General features: G+C 45.5%; 1 protein-coding gene across 1 annotated transcript; it reads left to right on the top strand.

The window, feature by feature from the left end:
- LOC137799622 (ATP-sensitive inward rectifier potassium channel 12-like) lies at positions 1–9,791 on the top strand. The gene is made up of 4 exons (XM_068596437.1): positions 1–106; positions 330–603; positions 6,517–6,695; positions 7,737–9,791. The coding sequence occupies exons 3-4, from the start codon at positions 6,604–6,606 to the stop codon at positions 9,367–9,369; spliced, it is 1,725 nt and encodes a 574-aa protein (XP_068452538.1). The 5' UTR covers positions 1–106; positions 330–603; positions 6,517–6,603; the 3' UTR covers positions 9,370–9,791.
- Positions 9,792–10,312: the final 521 nt, after the last annotated feature.

Here is a 10,312-nt window from a genome sequence, read left to right as displayed (position 1 = left end):
CAGAGTCAAAACGAGCACAAACACTCCCACTGAGTCTCTACAGAAACCTGCTAGGACTACAGAGTCTTCACTGGCGTGTTTTTACTGGATGACAGCGCACGTCTGAGTGGGTTAAAGTCTAAATCATACAATCCACATTGCCACACTCTGGGGAAAACAATAGCATATATATATATATATATATATATATATATATATATATATATATATATATATATATATATATAGGAACATAATCAGAGCTCTCTCTCTCTCGCTCTCTCTCTATTGCTGTCTCTCTCCCACTCACACACACTCACACACACACTCACTCACTCACACACACACAGACACACACACAGGCAGGAATCGGAGCAGATGCACAGCACCAGGCGGGAGCAGCTCTGTTCAGCTGCTATGGAGCAACAAGACAAAGCTCCGACTGGAGACATGTACAAGTTTGTGCAGCGGCCGTCTGGGAGCGCGTTGATGAAACGCCAGATTGTTTATTGAAGGAAAAGAAAACGAAGGAGAGAAGAACAACTCGAGCATCTTTTTAAACAATGTTTACGAGGATGAAACCAAAGTCAGTCTTCCAGTGATTCAGTCTGCCGTTACATGAAGGTAAGTTTAGAGCTTTGTGTTCTCATTTTTATTATCAGAAAATGCCTGTTGGCTCTTCTGGGAAGATTTGAAAAAAACAACAACGTGTGACCTCAAAAATGCTTTTGTTGTTGTTGTTATTTGTTATTTTGTTATGATGAAGGATTATAACTTGATTACTTTCCTGGCTGCTCTTTAAAACCGTCAGATAAATATTACAAAAACAGCATGTTCATAAAAGTTCGCCCTCGGTAAGTCCTGCGTTAGTTTGACCCGAACTTATTCTGAATACTCAGAAATAATCAGTCGGTGCTTTGATGAAGCGTTCATGTGGCCGAGCAGGCGGACTGTAACACATTTGGGGAGTGTAAACAGATAGAGGGCAAGATTTTAAAGGCCAAAATCCTTTTTTCAAGGTTAGGGTAATACTGCCCCCCTCCCTCTCCGCTCCCAGCTGTCGATTATTCCTGCAGGCTTTGATTGATCTCCAGCACTGGACAGCTCCAGTGGCCTCAATGAAACCGATTCACGTCACAGCCGCCGCTCGGTGTGCAAACTGCCCCGTCATAACTTCTGCTCTGAGCATTGACGCCTCTGATGGGACGCATGTGCAAAGATGGAAACTTGCCTTTCATCCATGTGATGTTTGTGATGGGCGTCAGTGCACATTCAGGGGCCGAGGCCACAAGTTATCACCCAACATGCTGCAACTCCCAATGTCTTCTGCCGAGAAACTGAACCAAAGAAGGACGAAGATCTTTTTTTAGTAAGAGAAAATACAGACTATAAATATCGTTTATTACATTAATAAAGTTTTACTACAGGAAGTATTGAGCTGACGAGTCTGACAGGAGTTACATGTTGTTATTTACCTCTGAAGGAACTACACAATACTTTGTTTAGTCAGATGACAACTATTATTATTATTATTATGATTATTATTATGATTACTATTATGATTATTAAGAAAAAAATAAAATAAAAAAGTAAAAGTTCTTATAATGCAAAATGTCCCGTATTCATAGTGTCATATGTCTCCTACAGAGTATATTATTAATATTCATGTCACAATATATTATTACCTATGAATTAAACTGTATGCAGCATTTTAATCTATAACAAATGTTCAGTATTTGCATCTGAGATGTAATGCAGCAAAAGTATAAAGGAGTTGTGTGTGTGTGTGAGTGTGTTTGTGCGTGTCTGCATGCACGCATGCATGTGTGTGTATGTGTGTGTGCATGTGTGTGTGTGTGTGTGTGTGTGTGTGTGTGTGTGTGTGTGTATGTGTGTGTGCAGGATGATGTTCTTCCAGTGTAAATAAGTGTGTGTCTGTTCCAAACAAACACACAGGTCCACATGTGTCATGACTGCTGTGCTTTAGACATTAAAGACACACAGATGCAAAGACACACAGACACACAGATGCAAAGACACAAAGACACAAAGACACACAGACACAAAGACACACAGATGCAAAGACACACAGACGCAAAGACACACAGATGCAAAGACACACAGACACAAAGACACACAGACACAAAGACACAAAGACACACAGATGCAAAGACACACAGACACAAAGACACACAGATGCAAAGACACACAGACACAAAGACACACAGATACAAAGACACAGATTGACAAAGCGTCGCGTCGCTAAAACCCGGCGAGCCCAGAAGCTCTCGCTGGTTTTCACACATTTCTCTCCTCGGTGTGTTTGAGTGTAAATCATCTACTTTTCTGGAAATGGCATTAGACGTTGTAGTAACATCATTTGACGTCATAATCCCTTCATTTTAATCTGTTTTTTTTTTCACGCTAGAGGACCTCATGGCCTTCATTCCTGCTTTTCCTTATCCCTCCGTCCTTTCTCATAGCGCGAGATCTCAGATTACACAAAAGGGCTTAAAGCAGGTCACACAGCAACTGCCATCCACCTTTCATATTGTTGTTTGGATTTGGAGATTAAGGGAAATAGTAATCTGGTATTTGACAAGGGCTCCCTTCATCCTTTTCCTTTGCACGAGATTATGCCGTAATATATGAAAGTTTAGTTGCTCTGACGTACCTGGAGGAGACCGACGTCAGAGTCTTCAACTCACTGCGTACCAGCAGCAATAATCTGGAAACAGCTGTAGTTACTGACGAGTTTGATGCTTCTTTATTAGCGTCAGTCGCTAATTTAAAGGGCCAGTACGTAGGATTTAGTCATCGAGCGCTGAGGCAGATATTCAGTACCAGCTCAATAAAGGCTGCAGAAAATTGAAGCGGATGAGGAAGTGCTTTGAACTCGCATTCTCTCTAACGGCCACCAGGGGGCGACTCCTCTGGTCGCAAAACAAAGTGTGATTGTTTTGTGATTGTAAACATGAGTTTTTGGTCCCACTCGCTAGTTTCAAGTCTTCTGCAAAACAGTACGATGTTCGTTTATTAAATGATGGTCTCACTCAGAGTGAAATAGAGCTTAAAGCAGAGAATGATTGAGGGCGGCGCTCGCTTGTGATTGACATGTAGGAACGCAAACGGCTCTCCTCCAGCGTTGTAGAAACAAGATGGAGTCCACAAGGACGACCCGCTCCTGCTCTTTGGTCCTTTAGAAAGAGTCCAGGGCCGATTTCCTCTTCTCTCTCCTTTCCTTTCCTCTCCACTCTCCTCTCCTTTCTCCTTTCCTCTCTCCTCTCATCTCCTCTCTCCTTTCCTCTCTCCTCTCATCTCCTCTCCTCTCCTCTCATCTCCTCTCTCCTTTCCTCTCTCCTCTCCTCTCCACTCTCCTCTCCTCCTCTCCTCTCTCCTTTCCTCTCTCCTCTCCTCTCCTCTCCTCTCCTCTCCTCTCCTCTCCTCTCCTCTCTCCTTTCCTCTCTCGTCTCCTCTCTCACCTCCTCTCTCCTCTCCTCTCCTCTCCTCCTATGTTAACCTCCACCACCTCCTCCTCCTCTCAAGTTTTCTCAGATGATTAACACGCGCACACACACACACACACACACACACACACACACACACACACACACACACACACACACACACACACACACACACACACACACACACACACACACTCACACAGCCAATCAGCCCCGTAGAGCGAGAGGAGAGATGTTCCTATGGAGACGGCTGGTACAGTAACTCAGACATTAATAACTTGTTCCTCTCGTGGTTGTCGTCAGTTGATAAATGAAGCCGGGCAGACATTAAGATTATTAAGCCGCATTAGTGGAATAATGAGTTAATCGTGGTACTTGTTGGTTATTCCGTCATACAGTTAATACACATCTCCATCAGCGTTCATGAAACTACATCTACGGCCACAAACTGAAATAATCTCGGTCATTTTGGGTTCGACGTCGTGGTTTAAAGCGTAAACGAGAGGCGACGTTCAGAAGTCACAGATCCTGAAACACGGACGTGGACCCGGTGCAGCGGGCCGGCGCGACGCTCCTGCAACCTGCCGTGTGTGAAGAGCAGTCTTCTCATCTTCAGAGTCAGCTGACGGGATGTTTCCCAAATGTCGGTTTGTGTTTTGTCCAAACAGAAACTTGACCGCAGGATCAACTCGCTGCTTCTGGTCCGCTTTGAATTCGCTCAGTTGTCATGGAGATGACCACAGAACATTTTTAGGACTTTGTGTCCGCGTCCAGAAGCAGAACCGCCGAGCGGACGGGTTGGTCCGGTGGTTTGTAGGAACCGCTGTGAACCTGATGGTCATCATGGCAACAACACTGCTGTCAACACAAAGAGCCTCGGCTCTCTGGCGGCTCAACAACAACTCCCACACTTCAGCTCTGTGGGACAAAGTGATGAAAAACATCAGTGTCACGCTTCAGACAAACAATTCAACAAGATCGCACAATACAACCCAACTTTATTGACCAAACGTTTCCAGTGTAACGACGTATTAAAGAAAGAAAGAAATGCATGTTATACATGTTTGAGGAATAGACTTGTAGCTCCATCTGAGATGGATCATATTGGCATGACACATGACACATGACACATGACACATGAACATTAGAAACAACACTTATAGGTTTCTCTTTACCGACAGAAACAGTGTTTAAAATGAAGATAAATTCAGCAGAACAATGACGTCTTTCTCTGGCGGGCTGGCATGTGTTGTGTCCTGATGGCGCTCAGGATGCTGCTGGCGCTCTTGTTGACCTACGCGGTGACCGTGCCGGCATGCCGGCCGGCGTCCTGAAGGACTCTGCAAGAAAAGGACTGGCTTCCTGCAGCTGTGGGAGTTATCGAGCTGACGCAATCATCTGCCCTTTTGGGATTATCCATTCGACAATCACTCTTCATCCAGCCAATCAGCAGTCAGTTCGTAGCATCTGTCCTTGGTGTAACAGGAAAAAGAGTCTGGAAGCGTCACACACACACACACACACACACACACACACACACACAGGGTTGCACACGGCCCACATTACATGACAACAAATCCCATCAACATCTCTTTGTGTGCGACTGTGTTTCTGTTTGCTTGTGCTTGTTGTTGACGGCGATATTGAACAACAGCTTTCAAACACAGTCGTCAGACTTCGACAAGACGAACTGTGACCACCTTGTATTGTCAACTTGTCTATTTATTCATAAGGGATTCATGTTCCATCGAACGTAAACTACTGGTGCTCTTCTGTGTTGCGTGAGCTCGGCCCTCTACCGGTTATGCAACCCGGTGCTTTTTGGTTCTCTTGGTCGGCGGCTTGCTGACATAATAAGCCGAGCAAAATCACCCTTCAACCTTGTCATCGGGCCAAACAGCAGATCAATTGTTCCTCTAACAGTAGATAACCACTGATTCATCTCTTTTTTAGACCTTTGTCCCTTCCACTGGCTGTCTGGTTTTCCACCGCTGGTTGGCCATGAAGGTCCCTAAGGCTAACCACTAGCAAGGACCTGATCAATAAGCTTTCATCACACAAAACTGTCTGGTCTGCCCCGTGCATTAGGGTGAGGCCAAAATTTGCAGGGAGAGATATTTGATTCTTCAGATGTTTTGTCACGCATGCGATGTGACGAGATCGATGGCAATGCCGCTTGATTCATCGCTTTGGTCCAGATGGAAATATCGCGACACCTTTAGGAGATCTGCCATGACGTTTTCAATTTGTCCAAAACTATGACCAAAGTCTTGCAAAACTAATGCTGTTCCCATGAGCCTCAGCTGTACTGCTGCAAATTACCAAATGCTTCTTATGTGGTCACATTTGTACAGCATGCTAGCATGCTAATTGTGGTAAACACTACATGGCACAGTTAACATAGCATGTTAACAATGTCGTTGTGAGCATGTTAGCATGCTAATCGTGGTAAACTCTACATGCTACAGTCAACATTAGCATGTTAATATTGTCGTTGTGAGCATGTTAGCATGCTAATCGTGGTAAACTCTACATGCCACAGTTAACATTAGCATGTTAACAATATCGTTGTGAGCATGTTAGCATGCTAACCATGGTAAACACTACATGGCACAGTCAACATTAGCATGTTAACCATGTCATTGTGAGCATGTTAGCATGCTAACCTTGGTAAACACTACATGCCACAGTTAATATTAGCATGTTGACAATGTCATTGTGAGCATGTTAGCATGCTAATCGTGGTAAACTCTACATGCCACAGTTAACATTAGCATGTTAACAATGTCGTTGTGAGCATGTTAGCATGCTAATCGTGGTAAACACTACATGCCACAGTTAATATTAGCATGTGAACAATGTCATTGTGAGCATGTTAGCATGCTAACCACGGTAAACACTACATGGCACAGTCAACATTAGCATGTTAACCATGTCATTGTGAGCATGTTAGCATGCTAATCTTGGTAAACACTACATGCCACAGTCAACATTAGCATGTTAGCATTGATGTTAGCATTTAGCTGGGATTAGCTACCTTTGATCGTAATCAGATGTCCTGTGTTCACAGAGCATGCGTCATGAGAAGGCAGCGCTGATAACACATGCCAGAAGCAGCTGAGCTCATACTGCCTCTCTGTCCAGCAACAGTACTTTAATGGTTGGAACTGCCCGCCCCAACCTACACTACTGCCCTCGCAGACACAGCCTGATGATCACCGGTGCCATGGGAGCGGTGCGAGTCAACAGGTAAGACAGGAATAGAACCAGCAGCTGTTTCCTGGAAGAAAAGTAAAAGAAAGCTTTGATTATTTATGTTGCATTTCACTTATTACTTCACAAAGTTACAGATATTAATGTGTGTACTGCTTTTATAAGGTCACCCTTCATAAAGGGTTTATGAAGTAGACAGTTAAACAGTTATTAACTAATGCTTAATAGCTAGATTATTAATTTTTAAGTGATTATTTAGAACAAACACTTGGGTTGCCCGTGACAAATAAACACTATAATGTGGATCCTCAATTAAATAATTTAACTTCTGACCATGTGGCTGCAGGGCAACACATTTATAAACTATTAAAGAGCATTTTTACTTGCGGACATGATGAATTATCACAGAAACTCTTTCTCAATAACATTTATACTGTCATGCAGATGACTTACTAACTTTTGTTGAGAAACCCATGACCCTTTTTTGAGTTTATCCAAAGCTTATTATCATTTATATATGCAGATGTGTTTGGAACCGTGAGACTCATGAGGATTTAATAATGGCTTGATTTTTAATAGAACCCATAGGTTGTTCTCAATAATGACTTATAACCGATTGGTAGTATAAAGTAAATGGTTAAACCAGTAAGTTACAATTGATAATTCCTTTATAAAATAAGAAAACCAAAACATCCAATTAACAATTGGCAATCCTTAGCAGCCGTAACTCGTCATGAAGGTCTTGCACATGTTGAAGCCGTGTATGTCGCTGTAGCAGGGGTCGTGCTCTACATTCAAAGAGTTTGGAAGGTAGAGTATTGGTTTCAAAACCAAAAGCACAAGAGCAAAAGTGTTAATAATGAATTTAAAAGTGTATTTGTAATAATAATACTGAAAAAAAATCAGATCCCGCCTTTTCTCTAAGTGTAAAAACTGTTTGAAAACACGGAGAAGCATGTGAGCTAAGCGGCCAGAGGTCTGCACATTTTGTTTGCTCTCATACTTCTAGGACGAAGAGTTTCAGAGCGTCATAACCTGCCAATTCTCCTGAACACATGCTCCCCTCTGTTCTTCCAGATACAGCATCGTTTCCACAGAAGAAGATGCCCTGAAGATCTCCAGCTTGGGCCTCCACAACGGCCACAGTCCTCTGACTCAGCAGGCGCTGTCGGCGGCCTGCATGCGGGCTGCAGACGTAGGAGGAGAGTGTCCAGGAGGCGACGAGGGAAGAGGGACTCTGTCTCTGAGAGTGACAAATGAGCCGATCGTCCACAACAGCTGCCGCGCCTCACCTTCATGCCGCCTGGGCCTGGATCTGGGCGCCGGCCGCCTGCGCAGCCGCTTCGTGAAGAAGAACGGCCAGTGCAACGTGGTGTTCAACAACATGGAGGATAAGCCGCGGCGCTACCTGGCCGACATCTTCACCACCTGCGTGGACATACGCTGGCGCTACCTGCTGCTCATTTTCACCACCACCTTCCTTCTGTCCTGGCTGCTGTTCGCCGTGATCTTCTGGGGCGTGGCGCTCATTCACGGAGACTTTAACCTTCGCATGCCCGCGAAGGAAGGGGATCCTCGAAACACCGTCGGGGACGGAAAAGACGAATGGCGGCCGTGTATCCTCCACATCCAGGGTTTCATCGGGGCCTTCCTCTTCTCCATCGAGACCCAGACCACCATCGGATACGGTTTCCGCTGTGTCACCGAAGAGTGCCCGATCGCTGTGGCGACCGTGGTGGTCCAGTCCATCGTGGGCTGCATTATTGACTCCTTCATGATCGGCACCATCATGGCGAAGATGGTGCGCCCCAAGAAGCGGGCGCAGACCTTGCTGTTCTCGCATTACGCCGTCATCGCCCTGCGAGACGGCAAGCTGTGCCTCATGTGGCGCCTGGGCAACATGCGCAAGAGCCACATCGTGGAGGCGCACGTTCGCGCTCAGCTCATCAAGCCGCACGTGACGGCGGAGGGCGAGTACCTCCCGCTGGAGCAAAAGGACATCGACGTCGGCTACGACGACGGGCTGGACCGGCTGTTTCTGGTGTCGCCGCTGGTGGTGGTCCACGAGATCAACAAGACCAGTCCGCTGTACAACCTGAGCCGCAACGACTTGCTCAAGGAAGACTTTGAGATCGTGGTCATCCTGGAGGGGATGGTGGAGGCCACGGCGATGACCACGCAGGCCCGCAGCTCCTACTTGTCCAAGGAGATCCTGTGGGGTCACCGCTTTGAGCCGGTGGTCTTTGAGAAGGGGGACCGCTACCAGGTGGACTACTCCCGCTTCCACAAGTCCTACGAAGTGCCGTCCACGCCCCACTGCAGTGCCAGGGAACTAAACCAGATGAGGGGTCGTGGCGGGCAGTCCTCGTCCTCCAGCTCCAGTTACTCCCGGTCTCCCTCGCCGTTCCCGCAGAGGGCGGCCCGCCACATCCTGGGCCCGCACTCCCCCAGCGCTTTCTGCTACGAGAACGAGGTGGCCTTGTGCTGCGGGGACGACGAGGAGGACGAGAAGGAGGAGGCCGGGAGCCTGAACGTGAGAAGTGACAGAGAGGTCACGATAAGGGACGACATCCACTTGGGATTCAAAGAGACATTTGTGGAGGAGCAGAAGGTGGAGATGCTGTGCGTTCTGGACTCAGAGAATCAGATCAGCCTTGACAGACTACAGCCCACCCTACCTTTATACATCAGCAGAGAGTCAGGGGTGTGATCGATGGTAATGGCTGCCCATCCATTTGTTTCCTCTCTTTGTCCGTGTGCATCCAACCAAAGTATTGAACTAGTTTGAAAATAAAAGAGTTTTTTCGCAGCTGTCACAAACTCCACTCAGCTTTCGATCATAACTTGCTCCGGCTCCAGGTATTGTACACTTTCAGCATTTAAACAACGCACAGCTCGTCTACTTTGGAACATGGTGGCCGAGTATTTCTCTCAAATCATGAGGTATCTTGAAAACTTTATTGCTTTTTTTGTTTTAGTCAATATGACAGTGTATGATCTACAGTTAAGTCAAGTCTTTTGTTCTTGATTTCCATGGAGTTTTTGTAAATATGATATGATTTTCTTTTAATTTTGGAATGATTATGCATCATATACATATATGTTATGAGAGAGAAATCCATTTATTTTAAAGGAGGCATGACACAAACGCAACAGATTTATTTTCTCTGTGTAAAAAATAAAATATTTCAGTATTTTGAACCTCTGTCTTCCTGCGTGAGTTCTGTTTCTTTTCACGTTTGATGAATAAGAACGAGTTCAAACGATTAGTTAAACCTGTGCAGTTGACAAAAAGCACTTTATTCTTACTTTTATCAATAGATGTGTTAGTTTGTCTCAACAAAGCTGCAAATAAACAACAGGATCCACAGTTTGAACTGTCTCTGTTGACTCTGTACGGCACATTCCCAGTAATGCTTACTACTAGTTTCTGAATGGACGACATCACACAAACTTTGAATCCGAACACATGGAGGCGGCTGCACTTTCTCTCTTCAGCATGGTAAAAGCAGCCCCATCCATCAGAGTTCAGCATTTCAGCGTATTAGTTTTTGGCCGTTGTCAATCAATTTCTCATTCTCATACCCCTGCAGCTGCTCAACGGACCCGGTCAGTCGTTGTGTCGGTCGCTCGGTCCATCGCTTTGGTCCAGA

This window comes from Clinocottus analis, unplaced genomic scaffold (assembly GCF_023055335.1).
Source record: "Clinocottus analis isolate CAN_PGR_092001 unplaced genomic scaffold, fCliAna1.0.p SCAF_37, whole genome shotgun sequence".
In the NCBI taxonomy this organism is placed as follows: Eukaryota; Metazoa; Chordata; class Actinopteri; order Perciformes; family Cottidae; genus Clinocottus; species Clinocottus analis.
Note: the sequence above shows the minus strand (reverse complement) of the source record. Positions and strands in the feature narration are given on the sequence as shown.